The following is a 21,867-nucleotide window of genomic DNA, read 5'->3' as shown; positions in this document are numbered from 1 at the left end:
TGGAGGTTAGTTCACAGGTTTTCCTTGGAGAGGCAAATAAAAGGTTTGGCAGAGTCAGTTTTATCATTCATCTAAAAGCAATCATTTCATGGCATATTGCTTCATCTCATTTGCAATGCTTATGTTAAGTACTTGCAAAAAGAATACTATGATAGCAAAGAGCTGGGAACAAAGTAGATTTGTTTGCTCATTGATAAGTGAATGGTCAAACAAACTGGCTTAGGAACATAATGTATTATTTGTTTAAAATATCAAAGCCATACGATACCATAAGAAAAGAAAACTATGAAGAATTTAGAGAATATGGGAAGACATATAAATTAATAGAAAGTGAAGGAGTCAGATCAAGGAAAACTATATGATATACATGTGTGTATATATGTATATATACATACATATAATTATTACAGTAGTATGAATAGAAAGAATATAAATCAAAATTGAACACAATGTAACAATTACAAAGGCTTGGGGTCAAGAAAGAGATGAGAAAATATGCTTCTCTCCAATCATAGGAGAGGCAAGAAACTGTTAAGAGAAGAATGAAGTATGTACTATCAGAAGCAGCAAATGTGTTGTTTGATTATGCTGAACTTTTAAAAAAATTTTAATCTTTGTTATAAGGGATCATGCTGAGTAGGGGATAGGAAGAGATACATTAGTAAATAAATGTGATCCGAAAACAAAACACACCATTTAAAAAATTACCATGAAAATTATTGCAGCATATGTGCCTTTTGTAGAAGTTGAAGAACACATAAATTAAATCAAGATATATTTTGGTATTCAGTGATTTCATCCTGAGAGTATTTTAAAATGGGCTGGAAAGAAGATGACAAACAGATGAAAGATGGAAAAGATTTGCAACAATTTTTATAATAATTTTTTCTGTTACCAAAAAGAATGAAGATTTCACTCTTGAACTCCAATGTCATAGTCCTTGATGTGCTTATGAAGGAGAAATAACATATAGAGAATGAAGATGAGAAAAGATGAATGAAGATGAGAAAAACAGCTGGATATACAAAGTGTACACAAAGGAGATTCATCTTAGCGGAGCAACACAACTTTAAAAGAATCAAAGGGTCACTTCACAAAATACTGGATGATGCCTAAGATACCCAAGTCTCACACTCTGTTAATTCCAAAAAAAGGTAATGGAAAAAAGCAACAATTATTGACATAAATACATATTTTCTTATCTATAGAAATTTTTATGAGAATAATATATACAGAAATACAAAGCAGCCTGAATAAGGCAAGCTTTTACAAGCTTGAGCAAGACTCATACATTTCAGGGATGGTGAATTCTTGGACCAATGCAAATTAGTCTTTAAGAAACATGCACTAAGCCTCTTTTTTGATGTGGTACCACTGATCATTTAGCCTGTTAGAAAAGGGAAGTCAGTGGTGACTATCTAGAATAATAATTAATATTTACAAAGCACTTGAACATTTTTGAAAGAATTCTACAAACATTTTAAAAATTTAATCTTCCTGAAACCCTATAAGGCAGGTGCTATCCCCATTTTACAGATAAGGAAATAAAAGTTTCAAAGTTATTTAAGTCACTCATTCATGGTTCCACAACTAGGAAATATCTGAGACAGCATTAGAATTCAACTATCTCCTGACTCCAGGCTCAGTATACTTTCTACTGCACTATGTTGCCTCTATAATGACTGGAATGGTTTAACTGAAAGAATAAAAGGGCAAGGAGGAATTTGCAGTCTGAGTGAGAAGATTTGAAATCATTCTATAAAAGTATCCCCTTTTTAAAAAAACCTGGAAATTTTTAAACTATAGTACAAAAGACTTAGGGGGGGAAACAACATTAATATATATAAATTTGAAAGTCTGGCACGTGGAAGAAGGACCAGGTTATTTCTGATTGTCCCCAGAAGGCAGAGATAGGACCAATGGGTATAATTATAAGAAGGTAGATTTTGGCTCAATAAAAGGAAAATAATCAGATCTCTCTGATATGCTGCCCCATTAGACAGTTTCACACAATTCAAAGCCATCATGTGAACTCTAGGAGGTCATTAGGATGCTGTTGATTGGATTCATGCATTAGATAAGGGTTGCATTAGATGACTTCTTAGGTCCCTTTCAACTCTGAAATGCTATGATTCTATAATTCAGATCTTCCTATTATCAGGCATAGGGTACTTTCTTCCATATTACTTGTGCCTCCATTTAAGCCTGGGTAACATTTAATGCAACTGAAAAATAACAACAACAACAACATATTCTCCACCCTTGGGTATAAGAAATAATTTCCTAAATTAATAGAAAATAAATAATTATGAAATTATAGATACACTCACTTTTAAAATTTTTTGTTAGGTTTTGTTTTTCACTGAATGCTATTTTGGAGCAATTACCATAACATGCACTCATATACACACATACACATGTAAATGTGTATGTATACATATATATGTATACAATATATATAAAACACATTTATATATTGCATATATATGATTGGAAAATAATTGGAGGTAGAGGTCATATTATATGCTAATCAAAGGATAATTTGCCTTGACTTTCTACCATGTTAAGTTGACATATAGTTCTAGTGTCCCAACAACTTGAGCATGCTTAGTAAATCTGTTTGGATGTTAACTCTATCATTCTACTTGAAAATTTAATCCTGCCTAAAGAAGGGAGATTTCCCGTCAAAAGGATATATTCAGAAACTTATAATGAGACAGTTAGGAATCAATCATGTGTGATACTAAGCAATTTATATGACACAAAGCTATGAGAAGATGTGATGTTAAACTTTGTTTCATCAAAGCGGAAAGGAAGGTAACTGGCATATTGACAAGGATAGACCACCTCCTACCACCTATGATAGTAAATCTCAGGACTCACATGAAGTTAACACAGCCCGTGCCGGCAGGTGGAGCGATCCAAACGAAACTGAGATTGGTTGTTGGCAGATGACTCACGTGTGAGGCTACTACACTGCACATAAACTGGTTTCCAAACTGGTGATCTGACATAATTCCTAAAGGGGAAGAAAAGGACATTAATATTAACATAACAAAATATTTTTTATAATTTTAAACAACATATTCCTGACATTTTTTCTTTCATCTCCTGAAAGTGACTTTGGCTTCTCTATTAGTCACACAAAAGCAACATTTCTTATAAAGCACCACTGTCTATAATCATAAAGAAATTCATTATTTTAAAAAATCTTTCCTAAACTGGGACTAAATGTGGAAAAGCCATATTTTTGCTATTTAAAAGAAAATCTTGCATTTGTATAAGGCTTTATAGTTTTCAAAGTTTTTTTCATATATTTTATCTCATTTGATCAATCAATAAGCATTTATTAAGAGCCTACTATGTGCTAGGCATCGTGCTAGGCATACAAAGAATAGTGAATTTAATCCTCATAAGAAGTATGTGAAGTAGATAGGGCAGATATTAACATCCTTATTTTATAGATGATGAAACTAAGGTTTCTTTCTGGATTTTTATGACTCTTTTGCCTCTTGTTTCTCCTCCTACCTATCTAACTTCTTGGTTTCATTTTGGTTGAAAGACCAATAACTATGGATATTCCCAAAGGCTCTGCCCCGAAACCCCTTCTCTTTTCTTTCTATATTCTCTCACTTCATGCCGTCATCAGCTCCCATGGTTTGAATTATCTCTTTGAAGATTATACCCATATATATTTATTCAGCCTTAGTCTCTCTCCTAAGCTCCAGCCCCATATTACTGACCAGCCTGCTAGACATGTTGAACTGAATGTCCCTGAGTCATCTTAAACTTGACATGTATGAAATAAACCTTATTTTCTTTCTCCCTATGTTGTCCCCTCTTCTGAATTTTCCTATTACTGTCAATTGATCCACCATCCATCTAGTGATACAGGTTCAAAGCTTCAGGGCCATTTTTGATTCCTATCTCTTGTTCACCCCCAAAATCTAAACATATGCCAAAATCTTATAGTTTCTTTCTACATCTCATACATATATTTCCTTCTCTATACAGACCAAACTCAAATCCAAGTTTAGGTCTTCATCACCTCTCACCTAGAATAGTACAATAACCTTCTAATTGGTATCCCTTTTTTAGTTCTGCTTGCTACAATCCGCCTTCCATCCAGCTGCCAAAATAATCTTTCTAAGGCATAGGTTTAACCATTCTACCAATACACTCAACAAACTCCAGTGACTCCTTCTTACTTCCAGGATCAAATATAAAATGCTTTGTTTGATATCTAAAATTATTCACAACCTGATCTTTTCCTACTTTTCCATTCTTCTTATATTCTACTCCCCACTATGGTCTCTACAAAGCAGCCATACTGGCTTACCTGATGTTCCTCATACAGATTCCTCCATTTCCTGTCTCTGTGCATTTACCTGGCGATTCCTCTTGTCTAGATTGCTCTCTTTGCCAACCTTTGACTCTTAGAATCCCTGGCCCTCCCCTCTAAAGTTACCTCACATCTACTCTGTATATAATTCATATATTCTAATTTATACAACCCCATTAGAATTTAAGCCCCTTGAAGGCAATAACTGTTTTTGTTTTTCATTTATATCCTTCGCTCTTAGTGTAGTCCATGGTTATAGAGTAAGCACTTTGTAAATGCTTAGTGATTATATGATCTTTGGCACATCGTGCTCAACAAATCCAAAGACTACAGCTAATGAAGTAAACATTCACCATTCCACAAAAAACTTCTGGGGCAAAATAGAAAGTAGTCTGGCAGAAATTAGGTTTATACCAATACCTCAGACCGTATCAAGAGAGACTCCAAATGGATACACTACTTAGATACAAAAGGTCATATAATAAATAAATTAGAGGATGAAGTAAGAAACTAATTTTTGTACCTTTGGATAAGGGAAGAATTATGACCAAACAAAGGATTAAAAGAATCATAACATATAAAATAGAGAATTTTAATTCCATGTAACTAAAAAATTTTTTGTATAAACAAAATTATATCAGCTGAAGTTAGAGGAGAAGCAAGTAAATTGGGGAAAATATTTGTAGCAAGTTTCTCTGATAAAGGGTTCATTCCAAGATATATAAGGAACTGATTCAAATTCTAAAAAGAAAGCCATTCTCTGATAAATGGTCAAGGAATATGAAGTCAGTTTTTAAGGGAAGAAATGCAAATTATCAATTGCAAAGTGAAATATATATGTATGTATATATATATATACATTATGAAACACCAAAAATTAGAGAAATAGGGATTACAGTAACTCTGAACTTCTATCTCACACCCATCAGATTGACAAAATTGACAAAAAAAGGGAAAATGACAGATTAGAGGGACTCTGAAAAAGCAGGCACATTACTGTACTACTGGTGAAAGTAAGAAGTGGTTCAGGCATACTGGAAAGCAATGTAGGACCATATTTAAAAATAACACTAAAACTATACACTTTTTGACTCAGATATTCTTACTAAGCTTATACCCCAAAGAGATGAAAGAAAGAGGAAAAGGCCTCATATGTACAAAAATATTTATAATAACTCTTTTGTGGTGGCAAAAACCTGGAAACTAGAGGAGTGTTCATCAATTCAGGAATGAATGGAAAAATAGTAGTATATGAATATAATGGAACACTGTTTAGGAGTAAGTAATGATGAAAACAAATGGTTTCAAAGAAAGGAGAAGACTTGTATGAATTGATGTAGAGGGAAGTGAGTAGAACTAGGAGAACAATTTATACAATATTCACAATATTGTAAAGACTACGAATTTTGAAAGACTTAAGAACTCTGATTAATGCAATGGGCAATCACAAAAATATCAGAATCAACGATGAAGCATGCTGCCCAGCTATCCATATTCACTACAAAGGTTTTGTTTTTGTTTTTGTTTTCCCATTGGGAGGCAGGAAAGAGAGGAGGATAAGTGTTTCTTAATAGAAAACAAAATAACACATTTTTAAAAATGGCTTTAATTAATAAAAGAGGTTAAGTGACTTGAATAGGGCCACAAAGCTTATTAAATTTGAAAACTCAATCAACAGCTATTTATTGAGTATCTACTACATACAAGGTCTTGTGTTAGATGCTGTAGTAGGTGTAGGGTTGGAAAGGGGAGACCAATGGATGGCCTCTATTTTCTCATTAAATCATGAGGTACAATATCCTGCTAAAGTAGAGTATGTAGTGCTAAAGCACAATGCAGTGTAGTAAGTGGAAGAAACAATATTAGAACTCAACTCTTAGGTACCACATCACACCTATCAGATTGGCTAACATGACAAAACAGGAAAATTATAAATGCTGAAGAAGATGTGGGAAAATTAGAACATTAGTGCATTGTTGGTGGAGTTGTGAACTGATCCAGCCATTTTGGAGAGTAATTTGGAACTATGCCCAAAGGGCTATAAAAATGTGCATACCCTTTGAGTCAGCAATAGCACTTCTAGGGCTGTATCCTCAAGAGAGCATACAAATGGGAAAAGACCCACATGTACAAAAATATTTATAGCAGCTCTTTTTGTGGTGGCCAAGAATTGGGAAGTGAGGGGATGCCCATCAACTGGGGAATGGCTGAACAACTTGTGGTATATGAATGTAATGGAATACTATTGTTCTATAAGAAATGATGAACAGGTGGACTTCAGAAAAACCTGGAAGTACTTCTATGAATTGATGCTGAGCGATGTGAGCAGAACCAGGAGAACATTGTACACAGTAACAGCCACATTGTGTGATGACTAACTTTGATAGACTTAGCTCTTCTCAGCAATGTAAGAATCTAAGATAGCTCCAAAAGACTCATGATGGAAAATGCTATCCACATCCAGAGAAAGAATTATGGAGACTGAACGCAGATCTAAGCATATTATTTACTCTCTTTATTTTTTTGTTTCTTCTTTCTTGTGGTTCCTCCCATTCATTCAAATACTTCTTTACAACACAACTAATGTGAAAATAGGTTTAATAGAAATGTATATGTTGAGCCTATATCAGATTGCATGCTGTCTTGGGGAGAGGAGAGGCGAGGGATGGGGAGTAAATTTAAAACTCAAAAGCCTATGGGAGTGAATGCTGAAAACTAAAAATAAATTAATTAATTTAAAAACTAAAAAAACAAAGGGAAATAATATTTAGGTAAAAAAATTTAGAACCCATATCTTCTGAATCCTTGGTTACTATTCACTATACAATATCAAGCTGCCTCTTGGGATATAAGAACAGGTTTCCTAATATTAATGGATTCAGTAAACAAATAGCTCTAGCCCTGAATTGATCTCATTTAAAATAACACTGCCCATTCCACATAAACTTTATTTAAAATTTTATCATTTAAATAACTTCTCCTTTCCTTTAATGCTCTTGGGTATTTGAGGTCTAGCGTAACTGCTCTGGGCTAATTAGAGATTCAAAGGTTCATACATTTAGAGCTGGAAGGAACCTACAAAACCTGCTATGATGATGTAGGAGAAAGAACAATGGAGAAATGGTACAAGGGAGAAGAACAATTCCAGAGTTAGGAGCTCTTGGTTCAAATTCTATACCTAATGCTTACCACCTATCTGGCTTTGAGTAAGTCACTTGGGAGGGACAGATTGTTTATTTGAATTACAACTTTTTGAATGTTGAGTGAATAGATGTGTAATGTTACTGAAATATTGCTTTGTGCCAGCATATTAGATTTTTATTACCAGTATCAAAAATGTAAATGGAGAATTTGCAACAAATTAAGAAGAAATAAAGAAAATTATCCAACATTATTTTGCCCAACTTTATGTGAATAATATCAATATCCTAAAAGAAATGAATATATTTTCAAATTTATCAAATATATATTCTAGGGAATTTAAAGTGCCTTGGTTCAGCTTTCAGTATTAAATTACAGATAAATAAGTTTTTGAATTTGTGGAGTCTTCTACCTCATATCTAGTTTAGCTACAGGGGAATATAGCTTATTGCAGTAGACTTGGTATGGTTCCTGAATGGTATCAGAGAGTAAGTCAAAACAGCACAGAGAAATTGCCATAAAAATCTGGGGAAAGCTTTGATTAAAATAATAACAAGAATAATTGACATTTACCTAGCACACTATGCTTTCCAAAATGTTTTACACATAAAATCTCATTTCATCATCATAGCAACCTGACAGGGCACTCAGGTAAAGAAAACATTATAATATTACAGCTTTTTTCACATGAAGAGAAACTAGAGGGTTACAAATTGAAATAGTAATTGCTATCTGCATTGTCATTTTAAATAGAAAAAAAGTTTGTAAAATAATATTTTATGTGTATATTTAGTACGTCTCACATGTTTTTTTTCATGATTGGAAATAGTGGCGCCCCATGAACCATGATTAAAATGTAGTTATTGGTCTTTGAAATAATGCAGAAATGTAACATGACGTAACAGAATGCTAGATTTGGAGTCAGGACAACCTGAATTTAAATATTGTCTGCAGTCCTTATCAGCTGTGTGACCAAGGACAAGATTCTTTAGTTCTCTGGGCTTCAGTTTCTTCATATGCAAACTGAAGATAAAATACATGACTGCAGTGTCCATTTCTCAGGGTTATTGCGAGTTGCAAATGAGAACTTGACATGGAAGAATATGAAAATGCTTGCAAATCTAAAAGCACTATTTATGTCAGTTGTTAAAATATTTTGCTTTTTATAAGGTGAAAGATAAATCACTTAATTTCTCTGGGCCTCAGTTTCTTCAACTACAAAATGAGAGGGTCTGACTAGCAAATATCTAAGTTTCTTTGCAGCTCTAAATATTAGACTCATATAAGAAAAAAATCAATTATAAAAAGTAGGAAAAACAATAATGTGCAGGCTATTTTAACAACAACAACAAAAAATCTACTTTAGCAAATTGTTCGGGAGTTTAAAATACTACCCTAAAAATAAAGACAAATTTTAAAATGCTACCACTCTACATTTTAATACACTCTAATGACCTTGTGAATTCAACCAAGTTCTTTTCAGGCACATACTGAGATGTAACTTGTCAAGCCACAGAAATCACAGGCTTAGGGTAGATGAGACACCCACAAGGAAAACCCAGGGTGTAGCAGGAGGACCAGCAGCTGGTGACTCAGTGGTTGTCACTTCTCTATGAGTCAGTTCTAAATCACGGTTTTAATGTAAGAGAAATTATATTAACATAAGAGAAGATCCTGGGTCAAAAAGAAAAATCAAAATTCCAACCACTTTTTGTGGGAAGTAAATTGAATGGAAACATCAGAATGAGTTTATTGCTGGGTTTTTTTTTAAAGAATATTGGCAACCTGAATTATGTTCAAACATCTCTCACATTCTTCATAACACTTCTGAGAAAGTGAGTTAATGTCTAGCCAGGATGTTTAGAAAAAAAAATTCTTATGGATCATCCTCTATTAGCTTACATTGTATCATAGTTAAATAAGTTAGAGATCATCACTCTTTAGGAGCAGACAAGTGGGAACTTCTATTACAATACTTAACTGTGATCCAGCTTGTAGTCCAGAATTCAGTTGTACAAGGAACCAAAGGTAAAAGAATTTGCATCACTATGGTACCAAACTTCCCGTTTATCCTGGGAATTAGCATGCAGCCAGCAGTAAAAGTTGAAATGCTCAAACCCCAAATTTGGTGTGGGTCCCATTCTTTAAACCACTATCCATAGAAACAACCAAATAACTAACTACAATATTCTCTTAGAAATTCTCTACTCTGCCTATATTAGAGAGGTCCTCTTGAGAACTATACTATTCCTATGAGTCGATGCTTTTTTTTAAAAAAAAAAAAGGATACCAGTCTACCAGGTCATCAGTCATTAGAAAACCAAATGATTTACTATTAACAATCAATAAATCAATCAACAAGTATTTATTGGACAAAGATTTTGTGATAACTTCTGTGGCAGAATACAAAAGAAGTATGACATAGCTTCTGCTTTTAAGTTTATACTTTAGTAGGGTTGAGAAAATTAACGTATATGGAAGAATTAAAGAAAAACTAAGGACTGACACATTTATATTGGATATAAATGCAAAAAAAATCAGAGAAGAGGATAAATCAGGGTGAATTCAAATGGACAATTTGGGCTTAATAGAGGAAATGATATTTAAGCTGGACCTTGAAGGATAAATAGGATCAACATAAGTACAAAAAAGGAAGCCATTCGGGGGGGGCAGAAAGGTTTTGTAAAGGTATGGATATTGCGCACACAAAGGAAACCTCAAAACATCATTTTGAAGGATATTTACTCTTCTTGAAATGTACTACTGATGATAATTACTTGAAAAAAAGACCACTATGGAAAAAATATGGCTTAACCAAGTCTATCTGTTGCTAGAGATAAAGGGGGTAGAGAAATTCCACAAAGAACATGATACGAAACTCTAAATTAAATCAATGTATATTATAAGGATTACTCAGTCACTTTAAGGTAATGGTAGGGATGTGGTAAATGTATATGTGTGTTTCTGAGTATATATATATATATACATGTATGTTTACATACATACATATATGTATACTTATATACATATTACATGTGTATATATATATATGTATATTTTAGGAATGAGGAATGAGAGTGGCCAATGGCTTGTCGAGTATGCAGAATTCTCAAACCTATATATCATGAATACTTTCTTCAATAAAAGAATTAAAAGATGCTGGACATAATAAGCAACAAATAACATCACAAAAATGAAATTTAGTTATTTTGGCAAACAAGAAATGAGTCATTACTGATGTGGGAGATACTATTCAATTAGCTATCTGTGAAGTCAGATCAACTTAGACCTAAGACCAAAACCAATACAAATCCAAAAGAAAGACTAAAAATAAGAAAACCAGTTATTGATGATGAAAAGAGGATCTGATCAAAAGAAAGGAAATCAGCATAGATAATAATAATTTCATACAGAAGTTGAACAGATCTAAATTAGCTGTGATAAAGAGGAGACCAAAAAAGCCTTAAAAAGTGCTCTTTAGTCATCAAACAATTGACTTATGTGCCAAATAGAGAAAGGGGGTACTGTTCAAAAATAGAAATTCAGTCTTGATGGGTTTTGAAAAGTTTGGGCAGGGGTAGTAATCCAATGGGCACCAGTGGTTAGGGCTTCCTGTCATTCTGTGGCCACAGATAGGCTCTTTAGTGTCCTCAGGCCACCAGTGAAGGTGAGTATATATGCATGTGTATGTGTGTGTATGTGAAATATGCACAAACACACACATAAAAAACATATCAAAGATTGCAAAAGGAGTGGCTTATAGCAATTATAAACAAGCTTATTATAATAAAGAAATTAAAAGAGGAATCAGAGTAAAGGATGTCATCAAAGAAATGTACGATCAACAAGATGAGCTAGCGCTCCGATTATCTTCACTATGCGCTAATGATGTCAACAGAAAGTGAGAAAGGCTCCCAAAACACTGAGGTTCTCCTGTGGTGAACAGGAGACGGACATGGACGAGAGAAACAGCATGGGCAGGCATGGATAGGTTGCAATCTGTATTGTTTGAGGGAGCATCTACATTGATGAGATCATAGACCGTTTTGAGTATTTGGATGTTATTACCAGGGTGAGAACAGGGGGAATAGAGAAGAGGTAATTGAGGAGGAAGAACAGACTAGGCTTGGTAAGTGACCGGACATGGAAGTTGAGTGAGAAAGAAGAGTCAAAAGCAACACAAGGTTTCAAACGATATATAATGTCCTATCTGTAATATGGTTTTTATTTTAGTTAAGTGATTATTCTCAAATTCGGTGTCAATTATTTTAAATACCAGTTTCTCATGTGCAATATCTTTCCCAGATTAACTGAGGAAGAGATGAACACTTTTCAGGCAATGCATAGATTGTAACTTTAAATTTAAATCTAAGTTTTCTAAGAGCTTCAGTTAGCCCAATAGGAATATAGCAAATAAACTGCACATGCTGAAATATCATGGGAGAAAATACAAAGTAAAGTACTATGGTTCTCCTAAACTATATTTGTCATTTATTACCTCTGGGAAACGAAGCAGAATGTCTTTGATGAGTGCTCAGATTCCACAAGAAGTGATAACTATTTCCATTTTGGTCAGATTTGCAACTATCACATTGTAAAGGTATTGGATTTTTTCACATTTGAATTTTTTCCCAAGACCATTTAAAAATAAAGTAAATTCTTGTAATTTATCTTTATCTTTCTACTTCATGATCCAAAAAAAGTGCTTTCAAGATAATTTTTCCTTTGAAAAACTATTTGGAAATTTAGTAATTGACATTTTGCTGGGTAGCAAAATTCCTTGTCTCCTTAATCCCATTAGTGGTCACACAAAGAATAAGTAGCTATGGCAGAGTTTTTCTTTGCCAGGGTTGAATTTCTAGAAAATTAGATGAATGATGTCTTTAATTGATCTAGAGTTGCATGATCCCTTTTAAGACAGTGATACACATTTCTGTGTCTTCCGAGATATCATTTTCCTTGACAAGTCTTCAGTTATTTTAAGTTTGTGACTAAACCTTACATGAACCCCATTTGCCTCTGGGATATCTTTCTGATACTCTTAATATGCACACCTTAAAAACCATATAACTATAACTCGGATTGCCACAATATCCCATCTCTAAAATGAAACCTAGGTTCTACCGAGAAAAATTCAGATTTCTCACTTCCAAGAAAAACATTGCAATTTTATCACATACTATGGCCTACCTAAGAAAAGCATTAATCATTTGTATGATATATATTCTCTGCAAAGTAGTTTCAACATACAGACTCCTCAGTTTTATGTATTCTGTAAAAGATTTTCTATGGTCAGTAGAAATATTCCTTCATTTGTTATTTTTCATGGGATGCAGGAACCAAAACATCTGCAAGCGGGAAGTTGTTAAACCAGATAAAAGTATACTAGGATTTCAGGGGTCTAGCCTTTGGAAATTGAGGTGTTGACATATAATATGAAATCTAAAAGTAAAAATGTCTGTTTAGTTTTATGTATTATTTCAAGTCTTTAGAAGGACATTCTAGGAGATATGGTAAGGAATACTAAGCAACTTGAATTACTCTATAAAAACATGTTAATACAAGAAATTTAAATCCTCTGGAAGGGTTGCCATCTCATTTTATTGAAATCCATTTTACTCTCTTAAAAGGGGCATTAAAAAACCTTTATCAGATTCTTTTAAAAAATTCTGAAAATTCCACATAGGATTGGTATATTCTAAGTGACCAGGAGAATTGAGTTACATATTTTCTATTCTATTCTAAGCTTCTCATTGAATTCTTAAGTGAATGGCTTCTATTTACTAAGAGAATTTGGCCTATTACTAGTCCTCTCAGGAAGGTTAGTATACTAAAACATCACAGCAAAACCAGTCACATTTTTGCGTGTTGAAAAGTAATCATAGAAAACATCCCTATTTCAGCTTATCTCTTGAAGTTCTGTGTTAGTGTTAATGGGGAAGAGCTCTCAAGTAATATAACATGATTATGAGTAACTATTTCCCTCTCCCTCTCCCTCCCTGTGCTGCTCTTGGTTCCCTTAAAGCTCTGGTTTGGGGATAACTGGCCTCAGATCTAAAAATATTAAGGGGCAAAAATGCCAGACAAACCATGTTTTAGTGGTTTTTGTACGTCATTTGGACTTCTTGTTAATGAAATCAAAGGTCTAGATGACCACCACTCTCTCCAAAAAAATCAAACATGAAAGTAATGCACAAAATGTTTGGAGACCTATTTCTGAGTCTACCTCTTCCATTCCTTATCTGGAAAAGACCTTCATAAAGCCCAAAATTAATTCTAATAGTAGTGTCTACTTTATACTGTGCACTGTATAAAGTGCAGAGCCTAGAGTCAGGAAAGCCCAAATTCAAATCTGGCCTTGGACAGGACACTTACTACCCATGTGATCCTGAACAAGTCAATTAACCTCTCAGCCTCAGCTTCCTCAACTGTAAAAAACAAACAAACAAACAAAAAAACCCAAAAAAACAAAAACAAAAAACCCAGGATAATAGCACCTACCACTCAGGATTATGAGGACCAAATGAGATACTATTTGTAAACTGCTTGGCATATATTAGGCACTTAATAAATGTCTCTTTATTCCTATCTCTCTCTGTCTCTGTCTCTGTCTCTCTGTCTGTCTGTCTGTCTGTCTCTCTCTCTCTCTCTCCATTTAGTTAGACCTGGGGATTTTGAGTATAAGAGATCAAAGATGTTAGATTTTGTCAGAACAATTTCTCTCCCTGGGAGTTATCTAGAGAGCTGTACTGCTTCTGCCTGATTTTCTCTGACAGTGGACCAGTGCTCTCTATCTCTGTACCTGGACTCTTGCCTGTGTTTGTCTTCAACTCTCTTGACATCGGATATCAGATGCTAGTCCCACCCAATGGTCCTTCCTGAATCTAATTTGCCTCTAAAACCAGTGATTGAATCAACTTCGCTCCCTGCTTGCTCCTGTGACCTGCTTTGGTTATATCCCAGATACACATCCTAGTTTCCCAGACAGGTTTCAAAAGTTTGCCCTGACTCATTGACAGGATGTAGAAGCACAGAGAAAAATCTGTCCAAGAGAGAAAAGCCAAACAAAGAGGACAGAAGAGACACAGACCACTCCTTTTGATTTTACAGAGATGAGAAACTGTCATTTCCAACACAGATTTCTTCAATCTGTATTTTGACTTCTAGTTGGAAGAAGCTGCCTGGGTCAACTAGTTCAATGCCTTTATTTTTACAGATGAAAATACTGAGGCCCCTAGAAGTTAAGTAACTTACTCAAGGTGACAGAGAGTGTAAGTTTCAAGATTTGAACTTAGGTGGTCAAGTTCAGTTCAACCCAATGTCACCTTCTTAAATGCCATCTAAGCAAATACACACACATAGCACACTAGATACTGAGGGTACAGTCTATAGATGACTGTTCCACTGTCATCAATAGCGAGAAGAGACCTAGAGAAATGTCAATCTACTTCTTTTTGCATTCATTCGTTGTCTTCTTTCTAGTTCCATCCATAAATGTTTGTGGGATGATCTGGCTTAGTTGGGTCTCATATGAAGTTTTCTGTAAACTGTTTTTGCTTCCACTGCTCTTCATTGTTTTATGAGGTGACACTGTAATCTTCCATCCTCCCCTCCTCCTCCTCCTTCTCCACAATTCTTTAAAGACAGGCTAGATGTATGACCTTGGGTAAGTCACTTAACCCTGATAGCCTCCAATGCTATCAAAAAAGATATAAAAAAAAAAAGATAGGGTCTCCTTTTCTCATCCAGGCTGGAAGGACAGAGGCTACTCATGGGCCCAGTCCCACTCATCAGCACAGGAATTTTACAAGCTCTGCTTCTGACCTGGGGCTATTTTGCTCCTTCTTAGGCAATTTATTGGTCTTCTGCTCCCAAGAGCTCACCATAATAATAATGCCAAACAGTGTAGACACACATTCAACTTAGCCCTACAACATCTTAAAACTCCTGAGCTCAAGAGACCCACCAGCTTCAACTTCCCCTGTAACAATGATTATAGTCATTACCACCACACCTAACCATTCATAATATTTTGCAAATGAGTTTAAACTCCAAACAAAAGCTGTTCTTTTACCGGTCCCCTCCCTTTATGCTGTTATGGCTTCCTTATTATGGTTACTACTGTACTATTGTTAAACATCCCTAAGAAATGGGGGATAAACACACTTAAAGGGATTACTTTTATATATCCCCCCTTTTTCAGATTTAATAGCTTGTTTAAATAGGTTAGTTTGGGGGCTGTTATGCATCCCTATCCTTTCTCATAATTTGGTGTTGATTTTGATCTCAGCTCCAACTAATTGATCGTCTAGCTATACAAACAACTAATTGAAAAATTACTCAGGAATTAGTCATTTCATGCCTTTTTTGTTGTTCAGTCACATCTGACTCTTGTGACCCCATGGATCATAACATGCCAATGCTGTCCACAGGATTTTCTTGGGAAGGATATTGTACTTGGGAAGTGCTATTTCCTTCTCCAGAGGAAAAGGTTAAGTGACTTGACCAGGGTCACATAGCTAGTAAGTGTCTGAGGCCACATTTGAACTCAGGTCTTCCTGATTCCAAGCCCAGTGCTCTATCCACTGAACCATCTAGCTGCCTTCCTACCTGTTAAATGCAATCAATTTCATATTTTGTGGTGGTCAGTCTTTATTAAGTCAAATCTCTTCTTAAAGAAGTCAAGATATACAGATTTACACAGTAATAGTGATATTGTGCAATGATTGACTGTGAATGACTTAGCTATTCTCAGCAATACAATGATCCAAGACAATTCCAAAGGATTCATGATGAAAAATGTTATCCACATCCAGAGAAAGAACTGATGGAGTATAAAAGCCGATTGAAGTATATTATTTTTCACTTTATTTTTTTCATGTTTTTTTCTTTGGATCTGTATCTTCTTTCACAACATAACTAATATGGAAATATGTTTTGCATCATTATAGCCTATATTAACCTATAACCTATACTATACTGCTTACCTATATTAACCTATTGCTTACCACCTCAAGAAGTGTGGAGGTGAGAGAGGGAGGGAGGAAATATGAAACTCAAAAATTTTAAAACATGTTAAAAATTGTCTTTAAATGTAATTGGGAAAAAGTTATTATTTAGAATTTTTAAAAAGCTATATAGATTTGAAATATCTAAGTAGTCTTTGGTTCCTTTCATTTCTTAATTCTGATACATTGTTTTATCCTCCCCATGCACACCTTTGAACTAAAGTTACTAAGTATCAAACTAACTATTGACTGATTTGTAGGATTTTGTCAAATTCTTCATCGAGTTTCTCTACTTTTCATTCTCTGCAAATATCGGCTTAAAAGCTGCAATTACCTTCATGGTAATAGTTTTGTTTATGCTCATTATGAGCACTGCAAAGTAAGATGATCAAATATGCTATGATAAAACCAACTCTGACAACATTTCTCCTTCATGAAAGAACCCACCCAACAAAAAGGTACACTCTGTCATCATCCATTTTACTCCATCACCCAGTCACAGTATGGAAATGACCCTTGGGTATTAGAGGGTATCAGGGTATTCCCTGATCTGTAAACTGGTGGGGATGGACTAGCTTACTTATATGGTCTCTTCTAGGTCTTGATCTATAATCTACTTGGATCTATAATCTATCTGTTCACCGGAATCCAAAAAACTATGCCAATCCTCACCATATGAACTAGAGAGACTTAGAGCATGGGAACTAATTAGAATGTCAATATGCACATGGTTCAGTTCTTTCAGCAATATGTTAACTTACTGTTTGTTGGACAATGATTACTCAATAAATGTACCAATAATCAAATTAATATTTTGAGATGGACTATAAACTATATGATTCATAGCATGCTCTGCCTTCTTTCCTGCTAATATACCATCATTGATGCAAAAGCAAAAAAAGGGTTTGCAAATGAAAATTTTGCATTTTAATGTTTTATAGGTCACCAAGCATAGCCAAACCCCTCCCCCCCATCATCTGGCATCAACCTTCTAGTGATGAATCTATACTTATCCAACTGGTTCTCAGACAGCAGACCTAGCTTATCATTGGATCTATGCTCAAAACGTTTGATTAGCTAGCACTTCCAAAGCTAGTGCTCCAATGGTATAGTCTTCTCTTGGATCAAGGATCACATCTCTAAATCAATGAGGCATCAAAGTTGGATTTTTTGCAGAATTCATTTAAACTTTAATCAATACTGTGACTTTATTCACATGCATATTTACAAAGAAAGATCCTAGTAAATGTTATTATTGAGATACTTATTCTGCCTAAAACAGACACAGACACTCATTTGCTCAAAGAGCACCAAAGTCACTGCTATGGGCCATCCTCAGCTACCTGATTTGGCTTCAGTAGTGTTCTATACAGTTCCTATACTGTACTATACTATAGTCTCCTTCTTACTAACCATCTGAGAAAATAATGTTTAAGTGAGCCATGTGAATGTCTCACTTACCTCATTTTCTTGATTAACCTCTCTCTCTGTTTCTCTCTCCCAGAATGAGAGATGGGAAGAAGCCAAGGAAATTGGCTGATGTTGCTGTATCTCTATCCAGTGAATGTGTGAGGTCAGGGAAAAGTGAGGATAATAAGAAAAAAAATAAGAAATAAATGAATCACTGACTAAGAACATTTTCAAAGGAAAATTTTGCACTTGTTCACTGATGTTTTCTTTGTTCCTACAAATTACTATAGACAAAAAAAAATATTCAACCTATTAGCTATTGCAAAGAACAAAAATCAGTTACTTTGTGTAAATTAGAACCTCAAATTAGAAGCTGTTTCTTGAAGTGTTTCTTTGATAGCAAGTCACACATAGAGCAAGCATGTTTTTTTAAAGGGTTACATAAGGAGTCTAATTCTTTTTTAAATTTTATTTAAAAAATTTTTTTGCACTTAATAGTATTTTATTTTTTCCAATTACATGTAAAGATAGTTTTCAACATTAATTTTTGTAAGATTTTGAGTTCCAAATTTTTCTCCCTCCTTCCCTTCCCTCCCCCATCCCCAGACAACAAGCAATCTGATATAGGTTATACATGTACAATCATGTTAAACATATTTCCACATTTGCCATGTTGTGAAAGAAGAATCAGAACAAAAGAGAAAAACCATGAGAAAGAAAAAACAAAAAACAAAAAAGTGAAAATAGTATGCTTCTATCTGTTTTCAGACTCTATAGTTCTTTCTCTGGATGTAGATAGCATTTTCTATCACAAGTCTTCTGGAATTATCTTGGATCACTGTATTGCTGACAGGAGCTAAGTTAATTATAGTTGATCACCCCACAATATTGCTATTACTACGTACAACGTTCTCCTGGTTCTGAGGAGTCTAATTCTTCACTGTCTAATAGGAAAGAGATGCCATTTTCAGAGCTCATCTGAGATTCTATTGAAGGCCCCAGCATGGATTTGCCTGGAGGCTGAATCACTGACCTGTAACGAGTAGTCTATCTGTAGTTCTAAATCCAACACTTTTCTGAAAATCTGAGAGATAAATAGTAAAGTAAAAAATATAATACATCAAAGTATCTAGCACACAGTAGGACAAGGTAAGCTATAGCTTAGGAGGAATTTCCAAGATGAACAATCATCAGTTTTTTAAAAATACTCACTTGGCATTATGCCAATGAAAGAAAAGGAATGAAAGTCCTACCATGCTGGAAAGTCCTCAAAGTACTCAATTGGTGATGGACGGTAACCCTACCACCTGTGAAGCTGGCAACCTAAGCCTAGAATTGTGACTATGTTGGACCACACCCAAGCCTGTGCACATTATTTAGGTTTGAGCAGACCCTATGATATAGATGGAATTTCAAGAAAGAGTTGCCTTGGTTGTGTAATGAATAGGATTACAAAACATGTAGGAATTAGAGGGGTGCTGTTGACCAGTAATTCTTGCTACCTAGGCAGCTAAAGCACAAGGGTTTCTTTGTTTCATGCATAACAAGAAGGATTTGCACTAGTAACATGGCCCTAGGCACTCTAGGCATAAGCATATAAATGACCAGGGGGCCAATTACAATGCATATTACCCACTGAGACAATAAGGGATTCAAAATGCAGAACAAGACATATGGTTTTGGACTTGGTCAATTTGGGAATGTGTTTTGCTTGACTATGTACATTTGCTTTAATGACTTTTCATTTTTTATCAAGGGGTGGAGTGGGTGGGAGAGAAAGAAAATAAATGCTTGTTAATTGAAAGAAAAAATTAAATTAAAAGTACAGGAAGAAGGGATACCCTGCCTCCTCCAAACTGAAAGATTTTTCTACTCTATGCAGGTTGCACTCACCACTGCTTATATATCATCTCCATGGAGAAAATGGAAGATGAAATGGAGGTTTGAAGTCCAACAGAACCAGAACTAGAACACTCAACATTTATCCTTGCCCTTTGTTTGGCAAGTGTATTCTTGTAAACAAAGGAACGTTTTATTCTCCTTTTGTGGGTCAAGTCAGTCATTTGTGCCACACCAATACCTAGGCTTAGGACAGCTACTAGCAACCTCCCAAAAACAAATAATGAATTTCTCAGCGCCAGAAACTCATGATCTCCACCAATTAATGTGGACAAGGTTGGTTACTTTCATTGGTGAAGGGAGTGCCTACTCTGACAAAATCACAGATCACTGGCTAAGTGCATTCCAATAAAGAAAGGCAGTTCATTGATTCCAATAACATATTCTTTCTTCAATGTTTTTCATGACAATTTGAATCTACTTGTGTTTTTTCATTAACAATATCACTAAAATAGACACTGAAATTCTTAATATGAGCCCAAAATCCCTATCTACTGTAAACCTTGGAAGAGTAGAAATCTATAATATCACTATCACAAAATTACCACTAAGTGTCATCAAGTATATGAATATCACCACACTAATTAACAAACTCTATTATTTTTCAAAATCTACAATTATCAAATCACTGATCAATGTTAAGATTAGCCAGCTAAAGGTAGGCAAAACTGGGATCATAGGATGTGATTTGGACTAGAAGAAAAATTAGAAATCATAAAGTTCAGATTATTTATTTTACTGTTGAATAATACATCAGTTAAAATACTAGAGACAGAATTCAAATCTAGATCCACACAAGTTATTTTATCTAATAAAGAGGATTTTATTACTTAAATTTCATCAAACATGTAATTACTAAAATTCTACCCAAAATTTTATCCATAACCTTCCTTTCTTTTCCTTCATAGAGTGGTAAAGTATAGTTTTATCTGAATGTATGGAAATTTATTAACACAATTTCAATTACTCATAACAGAATGAACACATGTAAGGTCTTCCACAGGGAGATGAGAATCCACCCTCCAATTTGCATCTTTCCCCCAGAGGTTAAAACACTATTCTTCCCACAATACAGTTTTTGCACAGTGGTTGGGGCACAATGCACTAGGCAGTTTAAGGGTATTCATTGTCAGTGACGATGAACAGATGACTTACAGCTGATGTCTAAGTGATCCTTAGAGAACAGCCAAGCACTGGGCTAAATGCCTCAAATCAAGCAAATTTAGTAATAGGAAACAGGCCTGGCATTTAACAACAGAAATAAAAAAATGCTAATAAGTTGTTCTACCCCAGAAAAACAAGCCATGGGAGGCAAAGAAAGAATATTCATGACTTCAATTCTTTCCAGAGAGGCTTTCATTCACTCTTCTTATTTACATTTATTTCTACCACCTATCTCATTGATGCCCTTCCAAGCCATTTTTATCTATAGTCCTTCCAAAGTTCTCTCTTGGATTTTTTTTTCCAGATCTGCACTCTTCTCATTAAAGCAACATCCAGAATTTCCATTCCCTTTTTTGTTTCAATCTTGGTAATTTTTCTAATTCCTTTACTTTTCAAAACTTTTCATAATTCAAAATCCTTTACATTATACTCAAAAACTATAGAATGAAGATATCTATTTGTCAGAGAAAGCATGCAACTGAAGGTGTGCTTTATGAGCCAGAAGTCACTTTGTCAAAAGAAGATTGAGCTAAGCTAGCAGACAGTTTTCTTCTAGACCTGGACATCATAGAGAATGGTAAGTGGTAAGACAGTTTGCTCGAATTAGGAATTTGAAAAACACAGAGAAACAAAGAGTAAAATAAAAAATCTGAAACTAAAACCAAATAATTAATAAATTTTGGTGCTGTTAATAAATGTTTGCACAGTATTTCAGCCAACAAGAAGGCTGATGTGGAAAAATGACAAACCACTCCATTGTCTTTGTCTCCATTGTCTTTGCCAAGAAAACCCCCATGGACATCGTGTGGTCTATGGAGTCATGAAGAGTCAGACACAACTGAACACCTGAAATTAGATAGATAGATAGACAGACAGACATATATAGATAAATATAGATATATA

The 21,867-nt window shown here is 34.6% G+C and overlaps 1 protein-coding gene across 1 annotated transcript in view; it reads right to left on the bottom strand.

Annotated features, from left to right (window-relative positions):
- The window catches only part of RELN (reelin), a 549,610-nt gene that overhangs the window by 393,466 nt on the left and 134,277 nt on the right, over positions 1 to 21,867 (bottom strand). Inside the window, exon 3 of the mRNA XM_027838603.1 lies at positions 2,884 to 3,019. Within this exon, the coding sequence (XP_027694404.1) occupies positions 2,884 to 3,019 (136 nt within the window). The remainder of the gene's footprint in view (positions 1 to 2,883; positions 3,020 to 21,867) is intronic.

Source organism: Vombatus ursinus, unplaced genomic scaffold, assembly GCF_900497805.2.
Source record: "Vombatus ursinus unplaced genomic scaffold, bare-nosed wombat genome assembly UNPS02014830.1, whole genome shotgun sequence".
NCBI classification, from domain to species: domain Eukaryota; kingdom Metazoa; phylum Chordata; class Mammalia; order Diprotodontia; family Vombatidae; genus Vombatus; species Vombatus ursinus.
This window is presented reverse-complemented; position numbering and strand designations above follow the sequence as displayed.